The 21622-nt window shown below is 43.3% G+C and overlaps 1 protein-coding gene across 2 annotated transcripts; it reads right to left on the bottom strand.

Moving 5' to 3' along the window:
• Positions 1-2565: 2565 nt before the first annotated feature.
• On the bottom strand, positions 2566-19549 carry RPA2 (replication protein A2). Of its 2 annotated transcripts, XM_047727877.1 has the most exons (9): positions 19331-19525; positions 18987-19093; positions 15914-16015; positions 15670-15783; positions 11058-11132; positions 10289-10405; positions 5619-5726; positions 5329-5423; positions 2566-3473 (listed from the first exon to the last, which is right to left on the bottom strand). In XM_047727877.1, the coding sequence occupies exons 1-9, from the start codon at positions 19338-19340 to the stop codon at positions 3389-3391; spliced, it is 813 nt and encodes a 270-aa protein (XP_047583833.1). In that variant the 5' UTR covers positions 19341-19525; the 3' UTR covers positions 2566-3388. The 2 variants fall into 2 exon arrangements, with proteins under 2 accessions (XP_047583833.1, XP_047583835.1); XM_047727879.1 differs by lacking the exon at positions 10289-10405 and having other exon boundaries at positions 19331-19549.
• Positions 19550-21622: the final 2073 nt, after the last annotated feature.

Here is a 21622-nt window from a genome sequence, read left to right as displayed (position 1 = left end):
GTGGTCTCCCCAGAAAGCCTGCTGTTAAGCTAATCCCTTCCAGCACGCTTGCTTGCTCAACTGCTTGCTTGCTCAACTGCAAATCCGTGCTGCTGGACCCACTGAGTCACTGTGACCCACTAAGGACACACCTTACTCTTCTCGTTTACCTCGTTGACCTCTAAGACTTGTGACCAACATGACTCACATTCCTTCTTGTTGACCTGCTAGAACAACGGCTACTGTATAACCTTCTTTTCTTCTCCTTTGTTGCTATTTTGTATCTAATAAATACGGGACTGAGGAGGCGACCTTCCTCCTCAGGGGACCTTCGGGCTGTGATCCCCTGCTCCCTCTCGCTTACACTGTTGTGCCTCAGTCTTCTCCCTGCGCGGTTAGGAAAGCGGCAGGATATCTAGAGATTCTCCCCAGAACAAGCTGGATTCATCGCTTGGCTGTGCTCCTGGGGCGTTTCTGAGAACACGGGCTGTTCTGCGGTCTTAATAAAGGCGCAAAGAAAATACTGTGTACTTGACATCCCGGTGGGCACGGTCACCCAGAAGGCTGGTGTTTCGTTCTAACGAGGAGGCCTGCCTGTGCTCAGAAGCCACATGGCTGTGGGGCCGTAAAGGCCAGGTCGGCAGGGAATTCCGCACGGCTGAGCACCACTCTGTGCTACGGGCAACGTGGGAACAACGCCGCCAGTGACGTTACCTCCTGTTTTGCTCTGTATTCCTAGTGCGTGACCAGTGGGCCGCCACAGTAGGTATTCAACACATACCTGTTGAATTATTGAGTAGTTTGTAATTGCTGAATCATCGGCTTCAAGATCAAAAGGAAAAAAGGCTTCTACCCAGAATCACTGCTATTGCCTTGCCCGTTTGCGAGTGCTAGTCGGATAACTAGAGATGTCAACTATGCATGAACATATCCTCTTGTGCATTCCAAATTCAAATCATGCTGTTTTTTAAAAATTTTATTTGACAGAGAGATGCAGCGAGAGAGAGAGAACACAAGCAGGAAAAGTGGGCCAGGGAGAAGCAGGCTTCCCACTGAGCAAGGAGCCCAATGTGGGGCTCGATCCCAGCACCCCGGGATCACAACCTGAGCCAAAGGCAGATACTTAACAACTGAGCCACCCAGGGATGGCTGGGCAAGGAAGCCTGGGCTTCCTGAAAACCAAATGTGTGGTTTCTGTAAAGAGATTTATTTATTTTGAGAGAGAGCACAAGCACGCACGCGAGGCGGGGAGGGGGAGGGAGGACGGAACCCCAAGCCAACTCTGCAGAGCAGAGCCCAATGCGGGGCTCAATCCCACAACCCTGAGATCACAACCTGAGCCAAAACCACATTAGATACTTAACCAACTGTGCCGAGGCACCCCTCAAATATATGATTTTTTAACCTGGTTTTAGCCAGTGCCCTTTCTCTCAGAAAATAATCAAGAGTGGACAGACTTGCAGATAAACATCCTGGTTGACTGACTTTTAAGCAACCATCTAGCTCCCTAGATAGGAACTATTCTGTACGTACAGAAACAAAAACCAGACTCGTTCACTTTTAGAAACCAGAGGGTGGGGCATTTTCCACATGGCTGCTGGTAGGTTTCACTCTGAAACACAGTTGAAGTGGTTATGGAATTTTTATTTGCATGTTACACCTCATTAACTTACCTCACAATCAGTTCTTTTATTCAAAACGTAGCTTACGTTCTAGAGTTGTCAAAAACATCTCCGAGGTAGTTCGCTCTCCCGTAAGAAACAGAATTGATTAAGCTGGCCAAAGCCTGTAGGCCTTTAGATGGTCTCATCTTTGATTTTTTGAATAAAGATTTTATTTATTTGAGAGAGAGAATGCACACATGAGCACAGGGAGGGGCGGAGGGAGAAAGGAGAGGGAGAGGCAGGCTCCCCGCTGAGCAGGACGCCCAACTTGGGGCTTGATCCCAGGACCCTGGGATCATAACCTGAATAGAAGCCAGGTGCCTGGAGCGCCTGGGTGGCTCAGTGGGTTAAAGCCTCTGCCTTCGCTCAGGTCATGATCCCAGAGTCCTGGGATCGAGCCCCGCATCGGGCTCTCTGCTCAGCAGGGAGCCTGCTTCCTCCTCTCTCTGCCTGCCTCTCTGCATACTTGTGGTCTCTGTCTGTCAAATAAATAAATAAAATCTTAAAAAAAAAAAAAAAAAGAAGCCAGGTGCTTAACCACCTGAGCCACACAGACGCCCTTAGTCTCATTTTGAGGTCAAATGGTATATTACCAATTCAGTTACGTGACCACATATTGCTAGAGTAAGATTAAGGTCCACTTTATAACCTCTACCAATGGCAAGGCTAGATGCTTTGCAAACATTATTTTACTCAATTTTCCCAACACATTATTTTACTCAATTTTCCCAACTATGAGGAAATGATACAGCTGTCTTCGTAAATAAGGAAATGGGAGGCCCTCAGAACTGACAGAGCCTGCGCAAGATCCTAACTAAAAGGGGAAAGCCAGGATATTTCAAACCCAAATCAAGCTATGCTACACATGTTAGATAAAGTAGTAATTATACCATCCTAGGAAGAAAAATAACATCTTCACAAATTCTACAACAGAGCTTTTATTATTAAACATACTGATGTACTTATTTGGTACAAAATCGAGCAAACGTCTTTCTCCCCTCTACCCTCATGAGGCCACCACAGAACTTCGTGTTCATAAAAACACACTTTTGGAAGCAGTCATGACAGGTAAAGGAAAGTGCAATTCTGAAAATAACACCATAACCAACCAAAGGGTGGGAACCAAACCAGGCAGAGGTTAGTGGGTTTCTTGGCTAGCTCCCTGCTGAAGGCCCCAGGCCTGCTCATCTTCTCTCCACAGGAAACATTACAGGAGCAGAAACTCCTGCGTATCCTGTAAGTAGTACCACCCAACTCCCTTGGTAGCATGTTTCTTCCACTTCCATCTGTGCTGATGTTGTAAACAGCTGATCTATAACTTCGTTTTTAAAAGATTTTATCTACTTATCTCAAAGGGAGAGAGAGCATAAGCAGGCGTAGGGACAGAGGGAGAAGCAGACCCCTGCCTGACTTGGGGCTTGATCCCAGGACCTGGCATCATGACCCGAGCTGAAGGCAGACGCTTAACAGACTGAGCCACCCAGGCGCCCCCATCTGTAACTTCTTTAAGAAAGTCCACCCAGGTTTACATTCTTATCAACTGTCCAAAATTGAGCTTCAAGAAACAAAAATAACCACAAACTAAAAGCCAGAAGAGTAGCAAGTTTCAAAAGGATGCTAAGTGAGACCCTTTCTAGATGAAACCTACTCCCTAGAAGCCAACTGGCCAAACATGCACAGTGGGGAAAACATACTATGAGAACAGGTCCAGCTGGAAAATGCCCCGGGAACTCAATTAGATCCAGTTAGTCTGCATCTGTGGATTTAAAATGATCATCGTCCACAGTGGAATAGATGTGTCCCTCGTTGCTGAGAAAATCCACAGCTTGCCTAGAAAGAAACAAAGGGGGAAAAAGGCTCATTTTCAAACTGACAAAGAAGAAAGGAAACTGACTTCTGGATATGGGCAACCACAGATTTTGCTCACTCTCCGCTTTCTACCTTAGCTAAGAAGTCACAGCCATTTTGCTCAGAGGGCTCTTCCAGGAAGAGGCAGTAAAACTGCAAAAGTGAGATCATGCGCGGAGACACTGATTATTAGAGCTGCCTTGGACCCTCCTCCCAGACTGTGTAAAGGCAAGAAAATAGAGCCAAATTCAAATGCCAGGCTAAGCAAATGAAAACGATAATCTAAAAATGCAGTCCTGGGCGCCTGGGTGGCTCAATGAATTAAGCCTCTGCCTTCGGCTCAGGTCATGATCTCAGGGTCCTGGGATCGAGTTCCGCATCGGGCTCTCTGCTTGGCTGGGAGCCTGCTTCCCCCTCTCTCTCTGCCTGCCTCTCTGCCTACTTCTGATCTCTCTCTGTCAAATAAATAAATAAAATCTTAAAAAAAAAAATAAAAAAAATAAAAATGCAGCCAGCTTGCACATGGAACTCGTAACATAAACAGCTATTTTTCAAAGTTCCTTCTCCCTACCCACCCACCAACCCTCCGGGAAGCAAAGTTGCAGGACATTAAGAAAGATCTTTTCCAGAAATGGGAGGATGCCTTCAAACCCTTCGAGACCCTCAAGATCAGTGTAACATATTTAATAATGTTTGCTAACAGTAACTGTTTTCTAACTACTACTAAAATGTTTACTAACAGGGGCGCCTGGGTGGCTCAGTGGGTTAAGCTGCTGCCTTCGGCTCAGGTCATGATCTCAGGGTCCTGGGATCGAGTCCCACATTGGGCTCTCTGCTCAGCAAGAAGCCTGCTTCCCTCTCTCTCTCTCTCTGCCTGCCTCTCCGTCTACTTGTGATCTCTCTCTGTCAAATAAATAAATTCTTTAAAAAAAAAAAATAAATAAAATGTTTACTAACAGTAATAGAGCAACTACTATGTGACAGTGTTTTTTTTTTTAAGATTTTATTTATTTATTTGACACAGATGAAGAGAGATCACAAGTAGGCAGAGAGACAGGCAGAGAGAAAGGAGGAAGCAGGCTCCCCGCCGAGCAGAGACCCCGACTCGGGGCTCAATCCCAGGACCCTGGGATCATGATCTGAGCTGAAGGCAGAGGCTTTAACCCACTGAGCCACCCAGGCGCCCCTTTGTGACAGTGTTTCTGTACCTCTTCATCACTGGAACTCTGAGATAGGAATTAACTTTTTCATTTTATAAAACAGGAAATGAAATTACACCTAAGCCTTTCTTTTCTATGTAAACCTAGAATATCAACAGATTTACAGTAACAAGTAACTATCAAAGGCACCAAAATACTCAGCTTGTTTGATTGGTTCATCGGAATCAGGAAGCAGCTTGTCTAACATGGAATCAGAAGGATGCTTGAAGGACCGATAGTTTCAGGTCCAGAGGGCCAAATGCACATCTCCACAGTGGAAATAGTAACACCAATGGGCCCATACGTCTGAGGACCAGGAGCTAAGGCTCTTACTCCTCCAAATGGAATTCCACAAGAGGTCAAATTTTATCCGGTCAATTTTGCTCAAAATTATATCCCCTGCACATAATGGGAATCACTATTTGTTAAATAACAAGTGAATCGGTGATGTGATGGGTAGCGTCACCTTTGTGAGTCCTTTTTCTATCTTTCCATGATGGAACAACTCCCCTTATGTCAAAAAGATGGCAGCTGACAGTTTTATTTTTATGTGTAATAACTTCTCATTACGAGGAAACCCTGGTGAGGTAAAATGGGTACAATTCTGGAGCCCCAGCTGATGGGAACCAAATACTCACTTTATTGAGGCTACAGTCATGTGTTGGAGCTGGTTCTTGAGATCCTGAAAGTTCAGTCCTTCAGGTCTTGGACAAGCCTTAATCAAATTCAGCACCTGAAGATTCAAAGGAGAAAGATTTTAGCAACTACTCTAAATCATCTCCCTTATGTAAACCCGAGTCCTTTGATAAGAAAGAAATGAGTCAGGTCCTTAGACAGCCTTAGACTCATCAAGGATGAGTCTAACATCCTTAGTAACAAATTTAAGACGGTTTGTGTCTTGGGATTTCTGGAGACACTCAGTGTTTACCTGGTTTTGGGCCACAGTGAGGCCATTTGCTGGTATGGAGCTATTCCCACCGAAGATCCCCGTTTCACCCATTCCTGGATTGCTGATAGGTGCTCTTCCTGCTGGGGGCTGCATTAAGAAAGAAATTCACAGCATTAGAAAATTTACCAATTTAAATACAGTCCTTGTATTGTGTTATAGCATGTTAGTAAGCAGCTCACAAAAATAATTTAAGCGGTTTTCCCAAAAACAATTGCTTACACTGGAAGGAACAACTATCATCATTAAAGAGTCTTTCCAAGGAAGATAAAGTGATTCTCTGAAGCACATAATATCATCCAGAAAGGTACCTCCTAGCTCCTTCTTGTTTTTGTGCTGTTGAGGGGAACCAGAGGAAAAATAGCACCGAGAAGAAAATTACCTGGAGATCTACTATAATGGTATATATCCTTGGTGCTTTATTATTCAAACATACACTTGGCTCACTCATTTATTTATTTGGGGGAATTCCTACCGTGCTCCTGATTTTATTATTATTAAAAAAAATTTTATTATTGAAGTATAATTGACACACGGTGTTATATATGTTAGTTTCAGGTGTACAACATAGTGATTTGACAATTCTATAAATTACCAGATGCTCACCATGGTAAGGGTTCACCCATTTCACTCACCCCCCCCAATTCAAGCATTTACTGTCACCTAGGCATGAAGCATGACAAGAGGAAAAAAAAAACAACCAGTTCCCATCACTCTCTGTTCTTCTTTTTAATAACAGATTATAATCCCTGTTTCCATTTTCTTTCTTTTTAGTCACTCCCTAGCCACTGTATTTGCACTCTTACTGAATATACCTTGGAAACTGTTCTCACTGAAGTTACCAATGACTTTTCAACCAATATACCCAACAGTCCCTTTCAGTCCTAACACTACCTCTCAGAAAGACACGCTGACCACACTCCTCTTGAAATGTACCCACCTCTCCCTAGGTTTCTTGATGGCAAGTTCTTCTGGTTCTCCACTTACTTCTCAAACTATCTTCTTAGCATCCCTCACCAGCCTTTCTCTCTACCTATCCCCCAAAATGCTGATAGATCCCCCAGGATTCCACCCCAGACCTTCTCCTGGGCCACAAATTCTTGTTCCCAGCCATGGACTGGATACATCCACCTTGTGCTCTCACACACTCCAAAGTAAGATTATGACCCTCCCTAAACCTGCTTGCCCTGCTCTATCCCACCTCAGTGAGTAAAGCTAACCCAATCCTGTAGACTTCAGTCCTGAGTCCATTCACTCACTTCCCAGTCTGTCACCACAGCCTATCACACAAGTTCAGTGTAGCTCAAGTCCATCCTTGTCACCCTGGCCTCCCGATGGCATCTCAGCCACTAGTCTCTCCTACTCTAGTCAACTCCCGTTTTTACGTCAGATCACAACTTCAGGTAACAGTAACAGCTTCAGATCATGTCCCTCCTGTGTCGGAAAGCTTTCAGGTGGCTCCCCCTGCCTGTGAAAATAATATACACCTAGACAGTCAAGACCCATCACAGATGTCAAGATCTCTACTTTATTCTTGACTGTTCCTTCCTGACACACTTTACTCCCCAGCTGCACCTGGACTTCTTGACAGCTACAAACATGCCTCTGCCCCGAACATGTTGTTCCCTGTCTGGAATGCTCCTCCCCTCACCTGCCTGGTAAACACTGACTTCCCATCTGGCAAAGCCCAACTTAATCGCTACTGCCTTTGCAAAGCTTTCCAACATGCCCCAAGCCAAGTCAGCCAAGTTCTTCCTCCTCAGCTCTCAAACATTTGGCCCATTCCCTCTCACAGCAGCCAGCACACTGTTCGCCTGGCACTTTCTGCCACAAGCCCCTCCATTTTTACAGTGCCTGGTGCAACCGGTGCTCAATGTTTTATCCACTGAACTGAATAAATAAGGATGATAGAACGTGAAATGTAACTACCCAAAACATATATAAAAGCACTGCAGAAACTTGTTAGGAGAAATCCCACCGAGTGAGGAGACGCATTCATTCAATAAATGCTCATTAAATGCCTATTGCTTTGAGGTAATAAATAAAAACCAGTCATGGTCTCTTGTTTTCAAGCTAGATACCTTCACGCTGCCTGCTGATAAAACAGAAGTCTTACATCTTATGATCCAGTAATACTGAACTGAAGGCTAGTTCTTACCCAAATACTCTGCTGAAAGGGCCTCGGGTCCTGCTTCAGGTAACCCCACACCTCACGTATCTTTCAGGACTTGGTTTAGGCATCACCTCCTCCAAGGGGTCTTTCTTGATGTCCAGGTCAGGATGAGAAACCCTTTGCTGTGGTTCCACGGTACCCTGTGCTTGCCACTTATCCTGCCATCACTGCCGAGGCGATCTGAATCTCCACTGCTCAAATACGAACTCTTTGCAGGAAAGAGTGTTTTATTTACTCCTCAATGTAACTGTCTTTGTGCCTGGTTTCCACTTCCTCATCATCCATTCTCACTTTATAAATCACTTTTATGAAATATGTGATCCATACACGTATATGTCATTAAGTATGGCAATAAAATAAACACTCTAAACTTTCTACCTAGTTCTGTTCTTTTTCTTTGCTTTTTTAAACATTATTTACTTATTTGACAGAGAGAGAGTGTCACAGTGAGAGAGGGAACGCAAGCTGGAGGAGTGGGAGAGGGAGAAGCAGGCTTCCCACTAAGCAGAGAGCCCGATGTGGGGCTCTATCCCAGGACCCCAGGATCATGACCTGAGCCAAAGGCGGACACTTAACAACTGAGCCACCCAGGCGCCCCAAATTCTGTTCTTTTTAACCCACTTCCCACATCCTCTACCGAAGCCTCCCTTGTGAAGATCCAGGTTTCCAAATCCAGTGGCAGACGTCTTTCATCACCTGCCTTGACTTCAAGGCCGTATTCTACAGTTGATCATCACCCCCTCCTTCCTAAAATAGTCTTTTCAGAATATTCTACAGAATGACATTTCCTGGTTTCCTCCTGCCTAACTGGCAATTTTTTTTTACTTCCACTGGCTTCTGTTCTACTCTAGACTTCTAAAGGTTAGTGTGTCCCAGAGCTCAGGTCTCTGACCTCTTAACTCCCAGTTATCTCATCTCATCCGAGGCTTTAAATATCACCTACATGGGCGCCTGGGTGGCTCAGTGGGTTAAGCCACTGCCTTCGGCTCAGGTCATGATCTCAGGGTCCTGGGATCGAGTCCCGAATCGGGCTCTCTGCTCGGCAGGGAGCCTGCTTCCTCCTCTCTCTCTCTCTGCTTGCCTCTCTGTCTACTTGTGATCTCTCTCTGTCAAATAAATAAATAAAAAATCTTTAATTAATAAATAAATAAATAAATAAATAAATAAATAAATATCACCTACATGATGACTCCCGAATTTCCACCTTTAGCCCCGACCTCTCCCTTGGATCCCCCTCTACATATTCAACCATCCATTCTGTTCTCCACTTGGGTATCTACCTGGTACCTCACACTTGGCAAGTCCCAACAGAACTCTGGATTTTACCCTCCAAATGTGTTAGCTTCAGTTAGTTGCTCAAGCCCCAAAGTCATTTTTGTTTTTTGTTTTTTCCAAAGTCATTTTTGAATCCTTCCTCTTTATATCCTATATGTAACCCACCGAGAAGTCCTGTCAGCTCTACCTTCAAATTACATCTGCCAACCACTCCTTACCCCCGCTGCTGCTACCATTCCCAGATTAATTCTGCAGTTATTCCTGGTGCCTCATCATCTACGCTCCATATAGCAGCCCAGCCCAAGTGAATTTTTTAAAAGATATCTCAGACCATGTCACTCCCTTGTTGAAACCTTCTAAGAGCCTAGAAGAATGATTGGTACACATCAGGCTCAATAAATATTTCTCAAAGGAATGAATAAATGAATGGATTTCTCTGTATCCCCAGTGCTTACCAAAATGGCACAGAACAGGATGCAATAGCATCCTTAGCGGCTCATGGGTTTTCTACACTTTCCTACTCTGTAACCAATAATCCTTCACCTGGGCACCAGAATCATCTAAGGACTTTTTTTTGCCTTTTTTTTAAAAGTGGGCTCCACATCCAACATGGGGCTTGAATTCACACTCCGGAGCTCAAGAGTGACATGCTCTACCATATCAACTGAGCCAGCCAGGCACCCCAATCTAAGGACATTCTAACATAAGAATAAACCCTCTGTGTGGCCCTAGAGGGACTGGTCAAAAGGAATTTACACGGTAGAAAATAATGTTGAAAATTTTCAATATGAAGCAGGAAAGATAACTTCAGGGACAAAATAATGGTGCATAATTTTTCCTATTTAGCCAACAGGTTAAAAGAAAAGCAGTAAAATGCTGTCCATGTTGGGATATTTCTCTGAATACAATCCTGGAGCCAAGCACTCAGCCTACAGTTAGTTACGTGTCTACATGTGAAGGCTGTCTTAGGCTTTGGCCTTCCAAGTCAGTGGGGTTAGAGGAACTTGGAATTCTGAGAGAAAAAGGAGTGCTTCCTTTGGAATAAAATAACATGGCAAAGCTCATGAAGAAAATGCTCTGAGGACTGAGTGAGGCCTTTCTTCTGGCTCAACCTTCAAAACATCAAGAAAATAGAAGCCAGAGCACAGAAGCTGTCTATGTTTTTCCAGAGAAGAGAAAAAATTCTGAGAGTAAAGTTGCTCACCTGGCTGTTAGCTTTGCTTAGGATCATGTGTGCATTGACAACTTCCAGAATGTGGGTGGTGAACTCATTCATATCCTCCAGAGGCATGATCTTAAAGGCTACAAGGCTTTTTTTGTTCTAGTAAAATAAAGGGGAAAACGTGAATAAAGGACAAGCACATTCAAATCAACCTTAGGTCAAAACACTATGGCATTTGTCTTGGTTATGATATTCTGCCAATATGGAAAAAATGTGTTATATACTTAAAATTTTTAACTTGAGGTTAATCCTAATATAGTCATTAATGGGAGGAAAAAACAAAACCAGCTCAGAGTTGTTCAAAAACTTGCCCAAGGTTACACAACCAAGCAGAGTAGTCTCCTGACTCCAAATCCGGTGTCCTCCCTTTTATCCCTGAGTGGATGCCGTGGATGGCAATTATAGGGAGGGATCCTGTTCTTTCTCTACCATTCTATTAGTTGTGTGTGTGTGTGTTTAAAGATTTTATTTTTAAGTGATTTTTCCACTGAACGTGGGGCTTGAACTCAACATGGAAATCAAGAGTTGCATGCTCTTCTGACTGAGTCAGAACTAACAGAACTAACTCTATTAGTTTTATATTAAGCTAAAACACCTGTTATTTCTCTTTGAAGAGACTAGTGAAGTAATTTCAATCTAATTCCCATTTAACAGAAAGACTTGGTTCAATCTTAAGTATCCTAAACTCAGGCATGAGTCCAGAAACTGCTTCATGCAAATATAACTTAACTATCATTTTTTCTTACTTCACCTGAAAAGATCTCAGATGTCCAGCCACTTTCACATATGTCTCTGGAGGAACCACTGTGTTTTCACTGCTGGCATCCTGAAAGAAAAAAAACATATCACATGAAGGTTTTAGGGATGTTGGTAAGACTTTAAAACTGCTAAAAAAACAAAATAACCTCCTAAATTATGTACAGAAAGAGAGCATTATAAAGTAAGAGTGCTAACGGATCCTCACGTGGCACTAACTAGTTTGCCTTTTAGAATTTACCTTTTTAGAAAATCAGGCATTAGAATAAAAAGACCTCTAATAATAATTGCCAGTTCCAAAGTTCTATGTCACATACATCATCAAAAAAGCAAACAAGTGGGCGCATGGGTGGCTCAGACAGTTAAGCATCTACCTTTGGCTTGGGTCATGATCCCAGGGTTCTGGGATCGAGTTCCATATCTGGCTCCCTGCTTGGCGGGAGTCTGGTTCTCCCTGTCCCTCTGCCTGCTGCTCCCCCTTGCTTGTGCGTTCTCTCCCTCTGACAAATAAATAGCCCCCCCCCCAAAAAGCAAACAAGTATGTACTCTTATTCACTGCTGTTGGGCACAAAATTTTCCAGTGGATCTACTTATCAGCATAGCAATTCAACATTTAGGATTTTAAGGAAATAATTAAGAATCTGCATTAGGATTTAGATGTATTTATTTATTTATTTTTAAAGATTTTATTTGTTAGAGAGAGGGAGCGCACACACCGAAGCAAGGGGAGGGGCAGAGGGCAAAGCAGGCTCCCCGCTGCACAGGGATCCCAATGCAGGGCTCAATCCTAGGACCCTGAGATCATGACCTGCCTCCGGGCAGATGCTTAACCGACTGAGCCACCCGGGTGCCCCAAGATTTACCTTTAAATGCAGCTCTTGATCTGAGGGTCTTGAGTTTGAGCCCCACAGTGGGTGTAGAGATTACTTAATAAAATTTTTTAAAAATTTTAGCCTTTCTAATATTTAGAAAATAAATATTCATATGGCATAGTCTAAAATACTAAAAAACTGAAAACAACCTAAATAACCAACAAGTCATGCATTCATACAATGGGATACTTCACACCATTGCAATTCATAATGTAGATTTCTATTTATTGTCAGAGAAGACCAGTTGTGGTGGCACGTGGGAAAAAAAGCTGATTTCCCTTGTGGAGGAAAAGACACACCAGAATGTTAACAATGGTTAACTAGGATGATTATCGTTAATTTTAACATGTCTTTTTGAGTTTTCTAAAATACATACATATGATTTATAACAAATATGTATTAACTAAGTCTTAAAGTTCTTTTCTGATCATAAAATGTTTAAGTATAGGGGCGCCTGGGTGACTCAGTTGTTAAGCATCTGCCTTCAGCTCAGGTCATGATCTTGTGGTCCTGGGATTGAGCCCCGGGTTGGGCTCCCTGCTTAGTGGGGAGTCTGCCTCTCCCTTTGTCCCTCCCCTGCCATGCTCTCTTTCTCTCAAATAAATAAATAAAATCTTAAAAAAAAAAAAAAAAGTTTAAGTATAAGGGTGCCTGGCTGGCTCAGTCGGTGGAGCATGCTGCTCTTGATCTCGGGGTTGTAAATTCAAGCCCCATGTTGGGTGTAGAGATTACTTAAAAATAAAATCTTAAAGAAAAAAATATATGTTCATATATATATAATTATATATCATCTTATCCTTTATGTAAGACTGCATACATTTCTATGTACAGATACACAGACAGAAATATATGAAAAGATATTTACCAAAACCTGTTAGAACAATTAATTGTCCTCTCTGGAATGTGGGATTTCAGGTGACTTTTAAATGTTTTATAAGTAAGCATGGTACATTTTGTTTGCTCATATAGTATTAGGCATTATAGTATCTACCTCCCCACTTGATGTCAAGGATTGGGTCTTTCTCATTCTTTGTATACAAGGGACCAAGCACAGTCTGGTTCAAAATTGGTACTCCAGTAATAATTATTGAATGAATTATTCCATATTTTTCCAAGAAGCAAAAATTAAAGAATGCAGAACTACCTAGTTATTTCTCCATAGACAACTTGTGCTTTTTAAGTGAAATAGTATACAAAGTATTTATGATCTAAATTTTCTATAATGAATGTATTTTTAAAATATAAAAAACCAGGGTGCCTGGGTGGCACAGTGGGTTAAGCCTGCCTTTGGCTCAGGTCATGATCTCAGAGTCCTGGGATCAAACCCCGCAACCGGCTCTCTGCTCAGTGGGGAGCCTGCTTCCCTCTCTCTCTCTCTGCCTGCCTCTCTGCCTACTTGTGATCTCTGTCTGTCAAATAAATATATAAAATATTAAAAAATATATTTAAAAAACCAAGAGGTCTTTTACCCAATTAAAAATAAAAAGGATAAAAAGTATAGATTTCCTTTTAGTTTATCTCCATGTTTACACAGATACTCACATACATGTTGCTTTACAAAAATGGGGTCATACCACGTATACCATCTTGTAATATGCTCTTTTGCTCTCAAGTTTATGGTAAACACTTCATGACAGTTACACATTTCTGTATCACCTATTATATATCATAAATATACCACGGTTTAGTAGGGCCCTATTGCTTGCATTTTGAAATTGTTTTTTAAAAATAATTATTGTTGGGGCGCCTGGGTGGCTCAGTGGGTTAAAGCCTCTGCCTTCGGCTCAGGTCATGATCTCAGGGTCCTGGGATAGAGACCTGCATCGGGATCCCTGCTCAGCGGTGCGCCTGCTTCCCTCTCTCTCCCTGCCTCTCTGCCTACTTGTGATCTCTGTCTGTCAAATAAATAAATAAAATCTTTAAAAAAAATAAAAATAATAATTGTTTTTAAAAGATTTATTTGAGAGTTTGAGAGAGAGAGAAAGAACACAAACCAGGTGAGGGGCACAGGGAGAAGCACACTCCCCACAGGGAGCCTGATATGGGGCTTGATCTCGGCACTGCAGGACTATGACCTAAGCCAAAGGCAGACAATTAACCAACTGAGCCACCTGGGTGCCCCTGAAATTGTTTTTTTTTAGGTTTTTTTTTTTTTTTTTAAGATTTTAGTTCTTTATTTGACAGAGAGAGATCACAAGTAGGCAGAGAGGCAGGCAGAGAGGAGGAAGCAGGCTCCCTGCTGAGGATCCCAGGATGCTGGGATCATGACCTGAGCCGAAGGCAGAGGCTTTAACCCACTGAGCCACCCAGGCATCCTTTTTTTTTTTTTTTAAAGGATTTATTTGAGAGAGAAAGTACACTCAAGTGGGGGAAGGGCAAATGGAGAGGGTGAGGGAAGCAGACTCCCTGCTAAGTGCAGAGTACAACTCAGTGCTCAAACTCACAACCCTGAGATCAAGACCTAAGACTAAACCAAGAGTCTAACACTTAACCAACTGAGCCACCCAGGCACCCCTGAAACTGTTCTTAATTTTTCATTATTATAAACAATGCTATGATCAACACTCTTACAACTGAATCTTTGCACACATCTTTTATTATTATTATTTTTTAAAGATTGTATTTATTTGCCAGAGAGCACAAGCAGGGGCAGCAGCAGGCAGAGGGAGAAGCAGGCTTCCCACTGAGCAAGCAGCCCGATGTGGGACTCGATCCCAGGACCCTAAGATCATGACTGGAGCTGAAGGCAGATGCTTAAACAACTGAGACACTTAGGTGTCCCTTTGCGCACATCTTTAATTATTTCCTTAACGTAACCTCTGGCAGAGAAGAGCTAGATCAACATTCTTATGATGGATGATTTTGATCATTAGCTGATTTTTGAGGTAGCTTAATCAATTTATACTCAAACCATCAAGGTAGGATGGCATCCAATTCCCTTGACAAACATGACAAATCATTCAACAAATATTTAGTTAAGTCCCTGCTAAGTGCTAGAGGCACTGTGGTAGCTACTACTTTTTTTTTTTTTAAAGAATATATATATATACATTTTTAGATTCTATTTATTCACTTGACAGAGAGATAGAGAGCTCAAGTAGGCAGAGCGGCAGGCAGAGGGAAAGGGAGAAGCAGGCTCTCGGCTGAGCAGGGAGCCCAATGTGGGGCTCAATCCCAGAACCCTAGGATCATGACCTGAGCCGAAGGCAGACACTCAACCTACCAAGCTACCCAGGTGCCCCTGATAGCTACTACTCTTATCAGAAGTGGACACTGCCATTTTTTTTCCTATGCTAATAAATTAAAAATGGCAGGATGCCTGGGTGGCTCAATCAGTTAAGTGTCTCACTCTTAATTTAGGCTCGGGTCATGATCGCAGGGTCGTGAGAGTGAGCCCTGCGTGGAGCCTGCTTAAGATTCTCGCTCTCCTTCTGCCTCTGTCCCACCACCCCTTCCTTCTCTAAACAAACAAAAACAAAACAAAACCCTGTTTTCACAGAGTTTACATTCTAGTGTGTCCTGTCACTTGCCTTTTAACTTTGCTTATATATAGTGAAGTTTGGAACATTTTAAAATTTTTATGAATTCAAATGTGTTAATCTTTCATTTTAGGGTTTCTGCCTTTGACGTCTTGCTTATAAGTTATTCTTATACTAAGAAATTAAAAAGAGTAAAAAAGTCCAACATCTTGAGTCCCAAAGTGGCCCCACCCTAAATTCAAAAATAACTGCTTACGTCTGTGTCAACCCACTGGCGAACATCCATGGGCGCCGCTGTCATGTCATCTATTTTGTACACAATGTTGGTTGGGGCCTTCTCTGCATGTCTGATTATACCCACAATAGTGACCTAGATCAGAAGGAAAGAAAAGTTGGGTTTTCCTGGAAACTAAAACAACATTCATGTACTTTTTAAATGAGTAACTTTTATTTCATTCTTCACATGTGGAAGGGGCTCTTCCACAAACTGTTTTACTTACCTGTGAAATCTCAACATTCCCAATTTTGAACATTTCATCAACCAGAGTGGCAGAGAGCAGCTGAGATATGGTACAGGGTACAATGTGCTGGGCTCGAGCTCTCTGAAAAGATGTATAAATTCAGTTAAGAAAATACCACCCACTGTCACCTTTCATGGGCCAAGCACTTGACATACATCATTATCATTGAATCCTCAGAATGAATATCATCACTCTTGCTTCACAGAGATGGAAACCAAGATCATATAGCTAACAAATACCACACTTCAGAACTCAAACTGGGTGTCTGACTCCAAAGCTCTTGATCAATGGGTTAAGTTTGGTGGCACTATGGATTCACTAAAATGAGCAGGCCAGAGTGGGGACAACATAAGGAAGGATGACCTGCTTCCGGGACAAAACTTATACTCCAGTTTTAGGACAAAGGCAAGCTGGAGCTGGCTGTTTAGTTCACAAATGACAGGAGATGGTATTTGGAAAGGGTGTGAGAAATGGCCAGAGACAGAACTTTGGAGTTGCCCTATGTCTCATGATAAAATATAACAAAAGTTTGAGGTAGAGTTTTCTTAAGGACAGATGTTCTGACAATCAGATGGAAGTCCTGGGGAAAATGGGATAAGGGATTGACCATGCTGGACGTCCTAAAGGGAAAGGACACGATGTGTTGGGTAGATGATGTCTACCCAAGGACACTGAAATCCCATTCAAAAGCAGCCTAACAACAGTGTAAACTCTTACTGTCACCTACCATTGGCCAGGACCGGTCTCATGGCATAAAGATGAGAAAAATGGAATAGGATTTGCCCTCAAGACACTCCTACCTAATGGAGGCACAAATGTAAATAACAAACCTGGTCTTGATACACTACAGAGTGAGACACACTACATAGGATCCCAGAAAAACGTATTGGCACTTTCAAAGGTAGCATTCAGGCTCTACCCTGAAGTGTGAAAACATCAACACTAAAAAAACAGTAAGGCACGGGCATTACAGGCTACGGGTAAATATGCACTCTCATAAACTCATTTAGGAAATAAGCACAAGGAAGAAAAGGCATGGTGGATTAAAGATTAGAGTTCTTGTCAAAAATCAACAACCAAACAGCTATTCTTCATGTAAGACGGAACGTAACAGGCTCTTGGCACTCATGGATTCAGCAGCCGCAGCTTTGCCCTGAAGGTCCACGATACTTGCAACATTTCCTTCTGCTGAAGTCCAATTCTGAATGGTGAGTGTTGCCAGGATGGTATAAAGTATGCCCATGCCAAAGACCGGCGCACAGTCACAAAAGGCGGCAATTAAGCTGGAAGGTTTTTGGTTTTTTTTTTTTCTTTAAAGATTTTTTTTTTTTTTTAAAGATTTTATTTATTTATTTGTCAGAGAGCAAGAGCGAGCATAGGCAGACAGAATGTCAGGCAGAGGCAGAGGGAGAAGCAGGTTCCCTGACGAGCAAGGAGCCCGATGTGGGACTCGATCCCAGGACGCTGGGATCATGACCTGAGCCGAAGGCAGCTGCTTAACCAACTGAGCCACCCAGGCGTCCCTTCTTTAAAGATTTTATTTATTTATTTGAGTAGGCAGAGAAGCAGGCAGAGAGAGAGAGAGAGGAGGAAGCAGGCTCCCCGTGGAGCAGAAAGCCCAATGCGGGACTCGATCCCAGGACCCTGAGATCACGACCCTAGCCGAAGGCAGAGGCTTTAACCCACTGAGCCACCCACGCACCCCCAGGAAATCTTTTAGACAGCATATTTATCTAATTTACTATGGAAAAGGGACTAGATTTAAAAACAAAAAGATCTAGGTTGAGTCTCCAGCTTATAACCATCATCACTCTCTGAAATGCTGTCTTAATACAGTGCCCAAGTTAGGGATCCTGAGGAAAACTCTACTGACTGGCATGAAGAAAACAGTTAAGCTTAGAAAAGATGAAAACCATGGGGCGCCTGGGTGGCTCAGTGGGTTAAAGCCTCTGCCTTCGGCTCGGGTCATGATCCCAGGGTCCTGGGATCGAGCCCCACATCCGGCTCTCTGCTCGGCGGGGAGCCTGCTTCCTCCTCTCTCTCTGCCTGCCTCTCTGCCTCCTTGTGATTTCTGTCTGTCAAATAAATAAATAAATCTTAAAAAAAAAATTTTAAAAGATGAAATCAATAGCAGTTAAATGCAAACTCAACTCTGTAAGAGTGAATAACAAGTAACTTTCCTATACATTACATTACCTTATTTATCAATTCTCAGCACCAGTGTGATATAAGTAGTACCAGTACCATTATCTGATGAGAAAAACTAAGGGCCACAAGGTTCAAGTCGCCGCACTAAAGATACTGCCACTTAAAAGCTGATTCCAGACACTATCTATCCTGGTTCCAACACTCATGTTCTTTTTAACAAAAATATCTGGGACCGGGGGTGTCTGGCTGGCTCAGTCAGAAGAGGATGTGAGCTGATCTCGGGGTTCTGAGTCCAAGACCCACGTCCGGTGTAGAGATTACTTAAATAAATACAAACTTAAAAAATAAAACCTGGGACTATTTATTGAAAGTGACTACAGGGCAGGCACTTTATATATACTATATATTAGAATATTCAGTCTCATAACAACTTTATAAGGTATGTATTAACAATCTCATTTGATTCCTGATGTTAAGAAATTTGTCCAACGAAACCCTATGTGTCAGAGTAATGGTAGAACACAGATATACCTGACTTCCAAGACCATGCTCTTCCCACCGCTTTTTATCACCTCATTACATTTAATTAAAAAAAAAAAAAAGAATTTCGAATACATGAAGAATGCAAAATAGGCTAGTAACAAAAGCCGTTTTTCCACAAGACTCATTCATTAGCTATATTGGCAAATTTCAGAATAAAGCCAATGCAATGTTGGAAGTGAAAGTAGGAGAAATGTCCTTTTTTTAAACTTACAGCACTTAATTCTAAGATTCGGTAAGGCAGTAACTGGTAATTATCCAATCAGTTCATGTTTGACATCTTTCGCCGCATAAATTTTCTCTCAGGGACGAGTTAGGAACTTCAGAACAGAATGAAATAAAACGGAATACTCTTTCAACCTACTGATTTCTTTTCAGCCTGCGAAGGTGTCGGCGATCCGAAGCCCCCGGGGGACTGCGTGTAGCCGCCCGCTCCGCCGAAGGAGGAGCTGCTGTAGCTTTCAGATGCATCTGGTTTTAAACAACAGTATCAATGCCGGTGCCGCTTTCCAAGCCTCAGAACACCCCACAGGCCCCCTCAGACTTCACCCCACCGCCAACCACTCCCAGCATAGCCCTAATCTCCCTCACCACCTTAACCCCGGCCCCCCACCCCTTCACCACCCCGTCCCTCCCCCACTCGAACCGCCGCAAGCCTCTCCGACCCCTGCCCTCTTGCTAAATCCTCCTTGTGACTCCCATACTCACTAAACCACATCTTGGTCCCGACTCCCTCAGGAAAGAAGTCCAGAAGACGCCTGTCTGGCGGGTTCGTCCAACTCCTCAGAACCCTGCTGCGGCCACAGTGTTAAATCCACTCCCCGCTGATGCCACAAACTCCTTCCCGCGAACAATGGAGCCAATCAGCGTCCAGAACGCTTCTTGCTTCAGCCAATCAATGCTCACGAACTTTATGCTTTTTCCTGTCTTCTCGGGCCATGCTTGTGAAAACGCGCACTCCGCTTCCGATGGGGCTGGAAGCCTCCGCGGCCATTTTTCCTAAGGGCAAAACAAGCGGCGCAAGCGGAAGCACGGAGCGGTGAGAGGCTGATAGGGCCGTGTCTCAAGAAAACAACCAATCAAAATGATAATTCCGAATCTCTGGTCGCATAATCCCACCCCCGTCAGTGAGCGACATCTTACATCACTTCCTTTGTTTGGCGCACCCCTGTTCCCGCCAAACTCTCGCCAATCAGACAACGCTTTAATCTACACAGCTGCAGCAGAATTCTTGCTTCGGTGACTCCGATTCGCCGTCAGGTGCGGCGTTTTCGCACCCGGGATGTCACCGTGCTCTTTTCAGGGCAGGTCGTGGGTTTGCTAGTTCCTTTCCGAAAAAAGCCCTGTTCTGTTCGTGTATCGGCATTCCCTCGTCCTGATTTTCCCCAGTAAGACTGTGGGGAAATACACCCTTCTCCCCAGAACGGCCTTTTAGAAGATCTGAGGATCGCATCCCGCCCCTGCCCCCTCCTCTGCCTGATTTAGTAGGGTTCCGCATGCCTTATTGTTTAAACTCTTCTTCGTGTAACATTGTTCTGGCCCTCTCATAGAGAGGAGAACACGTCTGTCAGCTCCTTCCTCCAAATATCGCCAGATTGTTAGCCCCCCACACACCGCACTTATTTTGATTTAAAAAGTTTTTATTGCTGCCTCTTTTGTTCCAAGTTCTGTGCTGGCCACTGGGATTCAACGGTAAGACAGACAGATATGGTCCCTAGGCTCCTGGGCCGTTTTATTTTTCTAAAACAGTAGGCATTGGGGCGCCTGGGTGGTTCAATGGGTTAAAGCCTTTGCCTTCGGCTCAGGTCATGATCCCAGGGTCCTGGGATCGAGCCCCGCATCGGGCTCTCTGCTCGGCTGGGAGCCTGCTTCCTCCTCTCTCTCTGCCTGCCTCTCTGCCTACTTGTGATCTCTGTCAAATGAATAAATAAATAAAATCTTAAAAAAAAACAACAACAACAAAAAAAAACCTTTAGCAGCTCAGTCCTGTGAGGTCGGTGAATACTGTCCCTGCCCCCGTTTTACAAGGGAGGCAGCCAAAGCAAAGAGAGGCTAAGTGGTGGAGGTCTGCATTCAAGCCCAGGAAGTCTGATTTTATCCACTAGTGTAGACACTGTATCTTCTTGAACATCCCAGAACTGGGACACGAACTCAACTTGACAACTGGGGTCAGGTAGGAAAATTGCTAATATAGTGGGCTGGATAATAAAGGGAAATTTTTTTTTTTAACTTTTTTTTTCTCCACAGTGAGAAAAACAACTACACAAACATAATGGTAAATTATGACAACTGACAACAAATATGGGCCCAATGTTGTCACCAATACATGTTTAGCAGACTCCAGAAATTTTGATTATTGTGTAAAAATTTCTGAGTTTTAAATGTTTTAAAGTAAATTTTAAATTTTAAAAACACCATGTGGGCCAGAGAAAGGGTATCTGTGGGTCAGATGCTGCATGTCTGCCGCCTCTTACCTGTGTAAATTCTGTAATCCTCCAAGTCATCACTGAGAAATAAACAAGATATAGCCAAGGACAGAAACCTGAGGCATGTCATGAGTACATTGTTATATTAAGTGTAAGGTGACTGAAATTTACAGAGTCTAACAAATAAGAGCATATTTATGATATATAGGATAAAATATTTGACATTAAGAGTATTCTGGGAAATTTAACAGGTGTTTTTTTTTTTTAAGATTTTATTTATTTATTTGACAGAGGGAGATCACAAGTAGACGGAGAGGCAGGCAGAGAGAGAGAGAGAGGGAAGCGGGCTTCTTGCTGAGCAGGGGGCCCGATGTGGGACTCGATCCCGGGACCCTGGGATCGTGACCTGAGCCAAAGGCAGCGGCTTAACCCACTGAGCCACCCAGGCGCCCCTATTCTGGGAAATTTAAGATGTGAATTCACTTGGGGTAATTGGGTTCATTTGGAGTTCAGTTAGATATAAATTCAGCTGAGAAAATCATACTCTTACAAATAAAAGAAATGGGGCACCTGA

Source organism: Lutra lutra, chromosome 4, assembly GCF_902655055.1.
Source record: "Lutra lutra chromosome 4, mLutLut1.2, whole genome shotgun sequence".
NCBI classification, from domain to species: domain Eukaryota; kingdom Metazoa; phylum Chordata; class Mammalia; order Carnivora; family Mustelidae; genus Lutra; species Lutra lutra.
The sequence above is the reverse complement of the archived record's forward strand: the minus strand, read 5'-3'. Positions and strand labels throughout refer to the sequence as shown.